Here is a 12,165-nt window from a genome sequence, read left to right as displayed (position 1 = left end):
ATGCAAAATAGTAGTAATTGTTTGTTCCCAAGATTTAAAGAACTATATATTGTAAATGCCCCTACAATGATACTGAAAAGATGTCGTCATGTAAATGAGATTGTGACATCAAATGCTTAATAGTAAATTTGCTTAAGCAAAGTTGAATCTCATGAAACAGAATGTCCAAACCTTATGCTTCCACTAAATGTTATTTCTACTTAGTGAAACAGAATGTCCAAATGGGTGAGAATTATTACTGATGTATTGTGCCATTTCCTTTTTCTTTTCCAAACAAACAATCTTTTGTACTAACAAAATAAGGAAAATGGGGTCTCTGAAAGAAAAACATAGGCATTTGTTAGAAGTATCAAGATCTCTCATGTTCACCATGCATCTATCAAAACCTTATTGGGGAGATGCTATTCTAGCGGCTGCCTATCTTATCAACAGAATGCCATTTAAAACCCTCAATTTTCAAAGTCCTCTGGCAGCTTTAAAGGGTAAGAATGAATATACAATTCTTCTAGAGGTGTTTGGGTGTATTTTCTTTGTCCACACTAGAAATTCAGGAAAACTTGATCCTAAAGCTATAAAGTGTATTTTCATTGGGTATTATCCAACACCGAAATGTTACAAATGTTATCATTCTCCCTCTAGGAGATCCTTTGTTAGTATAGATGTTACTTTTCGAGAATCTGACCCCTATTTCAGTATTACCTCATCACCTCTTCAGGAGGAGAGCATTAAGGAGGAAGAGGTGATTCTACCTAGTTCCATTAATGGACCTCTTGATGACATTGTCACAAGGGAAAGCGAAATTAGAGAAAGAATTCAGGGAAGACTATTGGGCGCCTGGATAAGCCTGATTTGAAAACTTACTCAAGAAAAAATAGAGCAAAAGAAGTCATCATGAAATCTACCGAAGCTGAACCTTCTTCTACTAGTGAGTTATCTACATTTCCTAATGAGTTAGATGAACCTATTTCTCAAAGAAAAGGAGTCAGATCTTGCAACAACAAACACCCTTTATCTAATTTTGTTTTCTATAATTCTTTGTCTCCTTCCTATAGAGCCTTTGCCTTGTCTATTTCTTTTGTGTCTATTCCCCAGAATTAGAGGAAAGATTTTGTAGATCCTAAATGGAAGCAAGCTATGATTGAAGAAATGAAGGCCTTGTTAAGAAATGAGATTTGGGAACTTGTTACTTCACCATCAGACAAGAAGTTGGTTGGCTGCAAATGGGTCTTCACTGTGAAGCACAAAGCTGATGGCTCGATTGAAAGATTCAAAGCAAGATTGGTGGCTAAAGGATTCACTCAGATTTATGGAGTGGATTATCAAGAGACATTTTCCCTTGTTGCTAAGATGAACAATATTAGGATTCTTTTATCTTGTGCAACTAATCTTGATTGGGACTTGCAACAGTTTAATGTGAAGAATGCATTTCTACATGGAGATTTAGAAGCAGAGGTGTATATAGAGATTCCTCCAAAATTTGATACTGCACAAATTCAAGGAAAGGTATGCAGATTGAAGAAAGCCTTGTACAAACTGAAGCAATCCCCGAGAGCTTGGTTTGACATATTCTGCAACACAATGATCTCCTTTGGTTACCAACAAAGCAATGTTGATCACACCCTCTTCATAAGATATCATACGTGTAAACTCACTCTTCTCATGGTTTATGATGATGACATAGTAATGACAGGAGATGACAAAGAGGAGATGACCCGATTGAAGAAGTTGTTGGCACATAAATTTGAGATCAAGGATCTTGGAAAATTGCAGTACTTCTTGGGAATTGAGGTTGCTAGATCAAAAAGAGGGATCATTATTTCTCAGAGGAAGTATATTCTGAATCTCTTGAAAGAAACTGGTATGACAGGTTGCAGACCTGCAAAATCACCCGTTGAAAGCAATCACAAATTACAAAATGGAGTTGGAGAGTCAGTTGATAAAGAGAGATATCAGAGGTTGGTTGGAAGACTCATTTATCTCTCCCACACTAGACCATACATAGCCTATTCAGTTATCCTGATGAGTTAGTTCATGCATGATCCCCGAGATCCTCATATGCAAGCTTTCTTTCACATTTTGCGGTATCTGAAGTCTTCTTCGAGGAAAGATCTACTTTTCTCTAAACATGATCACCTCAAAATAGAAGCCTTTACGGAAGCGTATTGGTCTGGATCTAGGGATGACAGAAGATCTACATCCGATTAATGTACACTGGTTCTTCCTCATATGTCAAATTCTCATCAAGTTGTACCGTGTTGAAGTCTAAAACATGTGACCTGTCCTCATGATACTTTGAAGCATGGAAACGTGTATACCGTATGTACCCCTGCTAGGCTAGGAGGCAAATCAAGCCTGTAAGCAACCTCTCCAACTCTCTCCAAGATCTCAAACGGGCCAATAACCTCGGGCTAAACTTGACCTTCTTCCCAAACCATATCATGCCTTTCATAGGCGTCACTCAGAGAAGAAACTTCTCACCCACCATGTAAGCCACATCTCGAACCTTCCGGTATTCATAACTCTTCTGTATGGACTGAGTTGTACGGCTCTCCTAAATCACCTTAACCTTGTCCATAGCATCACAGACCAAATCAATACCTAACAATCTAGACTCTCCGAGCTCAAACTAACTGATCGGCGAATGACATCGCCTCCCATATAAGGCCTCGTACGGAGCCATTTGGATACTAGATTGATAGCTGTTGTTGTAGGCAAGCTCCGCTAGAGGTAAAACCTGGTTTCATTGACCCTCAAAATCCCTAGAGAATGCCCACAACATATCCTCCAAAATTTGAATAGTGCACTCGGACTGTCCGTCTGTGTGAGAATGAAACACGGTACTCAGCTCGACCTACTTGCCCAATTCACACTACACGACTCTCCAAAAATGTGATGTGAATTGTGTGCCTTGGTTAGAAATGATAGAAATGGGCACGCCGTGCAGCCGGATAATTTCCCGGATGTAAATATAAGCCAACCTCTCTGAAGAATAGGAAGCCATCATCAGAATGAAGTGTGTAGACTTAGTCAACCAATCCATAATAACCCAGATTGCATCATATTTTCTCAAGGTCCGTGGTAAGATAGTGCCTCCAAATCTTTAGCACGTTAACAATGGCTGCCAACTCTAAGTCATGCAAAGGGTAATTCTTCTTATGAACCTTCAACTGCCGAGACATGTAGGAAATCACCCTACCGTCATGCATCAATACCGTACCAAGACCAATACGCGATGCATCACAATACATGGTGTAAGATCCCAAATTATAGGCAACACCAACACTGGGGCTGTAGTCAATGCATTCTTGAGCTTCTGAAAGATCACCTCACACTCGTTGGACCATCTGAAAAGAGCACCCTTCTGGGTTAACTTGGTCAGTGGGGCTGAGATAGATGAAAACCCCTCCACAAACCGGCGATAATAACCCGCCAAACCCAAAAAGCTTCGAATCTCTATGGTTGAAGTAGGTCTAAGCCAGTTATAATCTGCCTCAATATTCATAGGATTCACCTTAATGCCCTCAGAAGATACAACATCGCCTTAAAAGGTTACCGAATCCAATTAGAGCTCAAACTTTGAAAACTTGGCATATAACTGATGATCCCTCAAAGTCTGATGTACGATCCGTAGATGCTGCTCATGCTCCTCTCGACTACTGGAGTAGACCAAAATATCATCAATGAAGAAAATTATAAAGGAATCCAAATAGGGCTTGCACACCTAGTTCATCAAATCCATAAAAGCTGCTACGGCATTAGTCAAGCCGAAGAACATCACCAAAAACTCATAGTGACCATACTAAGTCCAAAATGCTGTCTTAGGGACATCTGATGCCCTAATATTCACCTGATGGTAGCCAGACCTCAAATAAATCTTGGAAAACACCTTTGCACCCCGAAGCTGGTCAAATAAGTCATCAATCCTCGGCAGCAGATACTTGTTCTTGATAGTGACCTTGTTCAACTGCATGTAGTCAATACGCATCCTCATAAAGCCATATTTCTTCTTCACAAACAACCCTGGTTCACTCCAAGGCGAGATACTAGGTCTAATGAATTCCTTATCAAGCAAATCCTGTATCTGTTCATTCAATTCCTTCAAATCAACTGGGGTCATAAGGTATAGTGGAATAGAAATGGGCTGAGTGCCTGGAACCAAGTCAATGCAGAAGTCGATATCTCTATTGGGTGGCATCCCCAAAAAATCTGTAGGAAACACCTCTAGGAACTCACGCACAACCAAAACCGAATCCATGGAAGGAACCTCTGCACTGGAATCACAGATATAGGCTAAATACGTCAGATATCCCTCCTCGACCATACTCCGAGCCTTCACATATGAAATGACCCTGCTAGTGGAATGACCAGGAGTCCCTCTCCACTCTAATCGAGGCAACCCCAGTATGGATAATGTCACCGTCTTGGCGTGATAATCAAAGATAGCATGATAAGGTGACAACCAATCAATGCCCAAGATTACATCAAAATCTACCATATCAAGTAATAGAAGTTCAACCCTAGTCTCATAGATCCTGATAGTGACCAAACAAGCATGATATACTCGGCCTACCATAATAGAATCCCCAACAGGCGTAGACACAAAAATAGGAGCACTCAAAGAATCACGATACATATTTAAATATGAAGCAAAATAGGATGACACATGAATAAGTGAAATCTAGATCAAATAAAACTGATGCATACCTATGGAAAACTCAGACAATACTTGTGATGACCGCATTAGACGAATCTGCCTCAGGTCTCACTGGGAATGCATATAAATGGGGCTGGCCCCTACCACTCTGAGCTCTACCGCTCGGACGATCTCTAACTGGCTGGCCTCCATTTATAACGGCCTGACCACCACCTCGGGCTACCTGACCCCCGTCTCTAGCTAGCTGAGTGTGTGGTAGAGAAATCGATTTAGGAATCATGGCACGATTACCCTGCTGTGGCCTGCTACTCCTTAATCTAGGACAATACTTCCTGATATGACCTGCGTCACCGCACTCAAAGCAACCTTGTGGGCTGAGTCTGAGATGATCCCTGATGACCTGCATGACCACTATAGTAACTTTATAGCGGTGGTGCACTAATAGGAGCTAAAGGTGCACTAAATACTGGCTACTCGGAACGAGACCCATATGCACCGTGACCACCTGAAGAGCCATGAGACACCTACAGTGCTGACTAAGCCGGCGTTGTAGGATGTCATCTGCCAAATAACCCCTGCCTCCAGACGAGGCATCACTAAAACCACCAAAATGATGAGGCCTCTTCTCAGATGCTGCCTTTCTTCCCTGGCCACGAATCCTCTCAATTCGCCTAGCAATCTCTACAACCCATGTAAAGGAAATATCATCCTCAGTCTCTCTAGCCATCTATAGTCTGATGACATAAGTAAGGCCATCTATAAACCATCTCACCCTATCCCTCTCAGTAGGGATCAAGATCACTCTATGGCATGATAGATCCATAAATCTGGTCTCGTACTGGGTAACAGTCAGGTTACCCTGCTGGAGGCGCTCAAACTGGCTGCGTAGATCCTATCTTTGAGTGAAAGGGATGAACTTCTCTAAGAATAGTTGTTAGAATTGATCCCAAGTGAGTGGAGGTGAACCTATTGGCCTGCCCGGAACATACTCCTACCACCACCTCTTGGCGGAGCCATGCATATGAAATACTACGAAGTCGACTCCATTGGACTCCACTATACCATGTTGCACAATACCTCATGGCAACGGTCTAAGAAATCCTGAGGGTCCTCAGAATGTGTACCACCAAAATGAATAGGAAATAGCATGGTGAATTTGTCCAACCTTTTCAGTCCCTCTGATGACATCGTGGGACCCACCGCGAACTGTGTAGCAATGACAGGCTGAACTGCTTCAACTGCTGGAACTACCGGAGTCTGATATCCATGAGACACCTACTCTGGTGTGTGACTAGCGAGAGTCTGGGCTCCTCCCCCAAATTGAGAGACGGATCTTGCTATCAGAAATACATCGACCTGGGCCACGCTCTCCATAAGGCCCATCAAGCGGACTAGAGCGTTCTGAAGTACGGGGGTGGCAATGAACCCTTCTAGGACCTGAGCTGATCCAACTGGCATGACGGAAATAGGGACCTCTGCCTCCTGCTCAATCTGAGGCTCTCCAATAGGTGCTGTTGTACGTGCTCTAGGCTGAGCTCTACCTCTAGCTCTGGCTCTAGCTCTGCCTCGACCTTGGCCTCTACCCCTAGTAGTGGCTGCAACGTGGGGCTCTGGCTCCCGATTAGTTGTGGATATTGTACGTGTCCTCGCCATCTGTGAGAGAACAAGAATAGAATGATTCAAACTCAAAGGTGGAATAAAATCGCTCGATAGAAAAAGAAAGAAGTGAAATTTACCTAAAACATTATAGCCTCTAGAAGATAAGTACATGTGTCTCTGTACCGATCTTCTATACTCTACTAAGCTTGCTCATGACTCGTGACATCTAGGCAACCTAGTGCTCTGATACCAACTTGTCACAACCCGAAATCCCAACCACGGGGCCGTGATGACACCTAACATTCACTTGCCAGGCAAGCCAACATTACCAATTTTAACAATTTAAAAGTAGAATAATGATAAATAACGATTTATAAACTCTGAAATACAGGAAATAAATACATAAGTAACGATGTCTATAGTAATACTAGAAATCCGGAGTCACAAGTACATGAGCATCTAGAATATTACAAACATGGTCTAAAATGAAACACAACTATCTGATACTAGATAAATAGTAAAGCAAGCTAGAAAGGGATTTCAGGGACTGCGAATGCCATGTAGCTCTACCTCAAGTCTCGTGAAGAAGTTGGATCCGTGCAATCTCCCTTTTGTGCCTCTAGGACCAATACCTGGATTTGCACATGAAGTGCAGAAGTGTAGTATGAGAATAACCGACCCCATGTACTCTGTAAGTGTCAATCCTAACCTCGATGAAGTGGCGACGAGGCTATGACAAGACACTCACTATAAACCTGTACGAATAATATTAAAAGACAACAAATATATATAGAGAAAGCAAGTAAACTCATCAGAATAGGACCTGAAGGTCAACTTATAGAGGGCCCGAGAATAACAACAATTCATAATCTCATATCACAATTCAGGAATAGACCACCACAGCTATAACAGATACCGCATGTCATACTCCATTGCGGCGTGTAACCCGATCCCAATATTTATCAGCATATTTGTAGCAGCACACAACCCGATCTCAATATCATATCAACATCTATTGCGGCGTGCAACCTATTTCCATTATCAATTCATTTTAATATTGTTGCGCCTCGCAACCCATTCCCATTATCCACTCATTAACATGAACAACTCAACACAACAAGGTTCCGTAATCTCAGAACAAAAAATAATAAAGCATATAGAACATCAAGGAACTACCAGTACAAACAAAGAATAACCAATACCTCATATTTACAAACCTCGAGAAGTCATCAATACAAGAATAGCTAAAGGACTCCCACAATTGGACACAATATAATGAAGTGCACAAGTAAGGTAAATGAAATAAGGAAAGTAAAGGCATGAATCAAGGAAGATAGACAATTAATATAGGTAGGAACATATAGCAGGTAAGCATGTATTGATTGAAGAATGAATAAACTAAAGCATGTAGCAATTAATTGACAGGTAACAAGTAAGGCGTGAATAACAAGTCAGGACATGTAGCAAATCAAAGCATGCCACGAAGTATAACATAGAATAAATAAAGATATAAAGATAAATAGCCCAACCTGCATGCTTTAACCCATGACAGTGTATATACACTCGTCACCTTGCATATACACCGCCCCCACACATAATTCAAGTAACAAATAGACCAACAAGTCCTAATTCTCTCAAGTCAAAGTTAAACACGATACTTACCTCTTTCCGCAATCAAATCAATAACCAACCACAACTTTTCCTTTCGAACAAACCTCCAAACCAACCGAATCTAGCCAATTATCGTTCAAACAATTCAAAATAAGTTTTAGAAACCACCCACGAATGAAAAAGGTTCAATCTTTAGCTAAATTGAAAAAATTCAACAAAAGTCAATCCCCATGCCCGCTTGGTAAAAATCTGAGATTCGGACCAAATCCCTATTACCCATTCACCCTTGAGTCGGTTATGTGATTTATTTCAAAATATGACCTCAATTTGAGATCTAAATCCCAATTTTATAAAATTCCTAAATTTTACAAAAAAACACCTAATTTCTACCATGAAATTCTTAGATTTGATGATAAAACTCATGAAAAGTAATTGAAATTGATTGAAAACTAGTTAAAGATGCTTACCAATGAATTTGGGAAGAAATAACTCTTCAAAAATTACCTCTAGAGAGTTTAGGGTTGAAAAATGGTATATAATGAGCTAAGACCCGATTTTTTCTCTTTTACCCAGCTGCAGGTATTGACAATCACAAATGCGAAACACTGGTCACATGTGTGAAACCTGCATAATTTGCAAATGCGCCAAAAACATAACATTTTTAGGCCCCATTCCATCGCAAATGCGGTCAAAAGTTCGCATTTGCGAACCTGCCTAATTCTGGTTCCCAGCCGTAAAAGCGACCAAACCATCGCAAAAGTGATCCGGGGATGTCCGCAATTGCAAACATTTCTTCGCAAATGCGAAGACTACCCTACCTAGCCCACTATCGCAGATTCGATCCATTGACCGTAAAAGCGAGCTCGCAAATGCGAGCCAGACCTTGCAAATGCGAGATCTGCATACGACACCAGCAATAGGTCTTACACCAGCAATTCCAATTTCAACCAAAACTCGTCCGAAACTCACCTGATCTCCCCGGGCTCCAAACTAAATATGCACACATGTGTAATAACATTAGACAAACTCACTCGCTAACTCAAATCATCAAAATAATATAAATTAACAAGAATCAATTGTCAAAACTCAAGATTTCAACTTGAAAATTCTATTTTTTACAATTTTTCACATAATGCGCTGAAATGCGCTCGGGTCACCGAGGACCCCAACAAAATATGCGTACAAGTCCAAAAATATCATACGAACCTACTAGAATCGTCAAAACGTCGACCTGAGGTGGTTTACCAAAAATATTGACCGTGGTCAACTCTAGCCTCATTTTACGTCAAAATCATAGTTTTTTCAAAATTTTACGTATAAACTTTTCAAAAAGCGACACGGACCACGCATGCAAATAAAAAAAATATCAAATGAAGCTATGAGAGAACTCAGAACACAGAAATTAAGGCTAGTACTCAAAACGACCTATTAGGTCATCACACAATCACCCCGCGAGTTCTATCCTTTCTCATCTCCTTTCTATCTTATGTTACTATTTGCCTATTATATTTACTATTGCCTTAGTTCCATGTTTTAGCTTTCAATCAAAGGTATTAGTTCCATATTGTTGAGCATTTAACAACAGAATATCTTCTTGTTACTACTAGTCTTAGGATAGGTACTATTGTCACGACCCCAATTTTTCACCTTAGGATATCGTGATGACATCTAATTACTAAGACTAGGTAAGCCTAGCATTTAATAATAACTTAACAGAAATTAACAACAGAAATACTAAAGGCAGACTGATAAACTCATATAAGTTTCCAAATAAGATCACAACCACTAGTAATGGCAATAGGGCTGGGGGGAGGGGGAGGGATTGGAGCTTAACCCGCAAAATTTTAACCCGCCACGCCCCGCATAGCAGTGTTTTCTATTTTCAACCCGCCCCGCCCCGCTCCGCCCGGCAATTATTTTTCATTTTTTTATTTTTGCTACAAAAAATACAAGTTTAATATTTCACTCTTTCAGTTTCTTAAATCCCTCATATGGATCCAAATATTATATTTCTATTTTTAGAGATTATAATATAAAATAAATAGATTGAAACGCATATAAACTAAAAACTAAAATGATTTGAAAAGCATAAAAACTAGAAAATAAATGAATTGAAAAGCATCACATCGGCGTATCGTGTACCTAAATTTACGTATTAACTTGATAAATTTCCATATAACAAATATGCATCATAATTTTTAATAACTTGTTTATAAATATAATATATAAGCTCATGTATGTTTGCTGATACTTTAAGTGAAATATGATATAACAGTAGTGGACGAGGTCCTTGGAACGAACAGGTAATTGTTTTGCATATCAAACAGTAAATAATTGCATAGTCATATTCTACAGCCACACTATATTTTTTGCTTGCCTTATTTTGTACGGTCTTTACTCTATAGTGTTTTCATGGAATAAACCCGCAACTGCCTTGCCCCGCGTTAGTCTTTGAAAAAACAGTTTCAACCCGCCCCGCACCCGCACCCGCACCCGCATAAGAACAAACTCATCCCGCCTCGCATAAGATCAAACCCGCCCTGTCCCGCACCGCCCCGTTGCCATCCCTAACAATCACAACTCTCCCAAAGCTGATTGAACTGAGTCATAATCTTTACAGTATAATCTAGAATGTCTATTACAACACTATGTGAATGAGAAATACAATAAAATGAAAAGATAAGAGAAGGTGACTCCGAGGCCTGCGGACGCCGAGCAGGTATACCTTGAAGTCTCCAGATGATAGCTACAAATCAACACTAACATCCAGCATGGACAAACGTACTTAGATCTGCACAAAAAGATATGTAGAAGCGTATTATGAGTACACTATAACGGTACCCAGTAAGTATCAAGCCTAACCTCGGTAGAGTAGAGATGAGACCATGTCAAGACACCTACTAAGACATAATAAACATAATGAAAATATAATAACGAGAAGTAATGGAAACTGGATAAATAAATAATATGAAACAAGTCAATAACATAGACTAAAGACAGAATTGTAAGCATGGAGATAACATAGAGGAAGCAATTAAAGAGAACATAATAGTCAAATACAGACAAAACTGATAAGACAAGGGAGAATAAAAACAACAAGGAGTGTTTCACCAATAACTCTTTTCAACCTGATATACACAACAAAAATAACAACCGAGGTACCGCCTCGTACATAACAAGAATCAAAACCGAGGTACCACCTCATATATAATAAGAATCATAACCGAGGTACCGCCTCGTATTCACTTTTTACAATTTCAATCACAATATTTCCTTATATCACTGCAGGAATCTTACATTTAGTTTAAAAAATTATTTTTCCGAAATAGCTACCCGCATTTTAGTCTACCTTATCACACCGCGTGACTTCAAGTAGTTCCCCTACCAGCAACACGCGTATCAAGCATCTCACTGCATGCGTATCAAACCCAAACTATACACTATCGCATGCATATCAATACCACAATATAATCAAAACTCGCACCACAAGTACCCATATGCCACAACTTGCCAATAATCAACAATATCAACAATATCAATATTTTCACAATAATAGCCGAGGCTCAACCACAATGTGGGAAAAAATATCAACATCAATTATAACAATGGAATATCAACAATAACAATGAACGTGAATTTCTCAACAAGGGAGACATTTCAACAATTAACAACTTCGCCTCAATGTGATAACGACTTTCAGTACTTCAACACCAATAACTCAACAAGAAGATATTTCACGAAATAACAACTTCAATTACAAGTAAATCAACAATTAAGGATGTAGCAAGGCAATAAGGAAAGTAATAACCTCAACTAAAACATAAGATCAAAGTATCAAGTAAGATGTAAAACAAATGTTAACAAAGTGAAATAAGGCATGTAAGGATAGACTAACACAAGTAAGAGTAGATTGATAATGAGGATTAAAACATGATGTGACAATTCAATTAAAGGCATGAAAAAAGTCTAAATAACTTACACTAATCAAATACCACATATAACCCATGTACCCACTCGTCACCTTGTGTATACGGCTTTCACATAACATAATTTGCACAAACAAACCAATTCCTAAGGGGTAGTTTCCCCCCCACAAAGTTAGGAAAGATACTTACCTCAACTAGGCCAACTCAATCCTCGAAAATAGCCTTTTCCCAAAAATTTCCCTCCACATGGATCAAATCTAACTAAAATTAACTTAATATCATCAAACAATGCAAGAAAAAACAGTTACAATAGATAAAACTATGATCTTTATACTTTTTTCAAAAAGTCAACACAAGTCAACCCGGGGCCCGTCT

The 12,165-nt window shown here is 39.6% G+C and overlaps 1 protein-coding gene across 1 annotated transcript; it reads right to left on the bottom strand.

Annotated features, from left to right (window-relative positions):
* Positions 1-2,191: 2,191 nt before the first annotated feature.
* LOC138898989 (uncharacterized) lies at positions 2,192-4,633 on the bottom strand. Its single transcript, XM_070185099.1, has 2 exons — positions 3,939-4,633; positions 2,192-2,276 (listed from the first exon to the last, which is right to left on the bottom strand). The coding sequence occupies exons 1-2, from the start codon at positions 4,631-4,633 to the stop codon at positions 2,192-2,194; spliced, it is 780 nt and encodes a 259-aa protein (XP_070041200.1).
* Positions 4,634-12,165: the final 7,532 nt, after the last annotated feature.

This window comes from Nicotiana tomentosiformis, chromosome 9 (assembly GCF_000390325.3).
Source record: "Nicotiana tomentosiformis chromosome 9, ASM39032v3, whole genome shotgun sequence".
NCBI lineage: Eukaryota > Viridiplantae > Streptophyta > Magnoliopsida > Solanales > Solanaceae > Nicotiana > Nicotiana tomentosiformis.
This window is presented reverse-complemented; position numbering and strand designations above follow the sequence as displayed.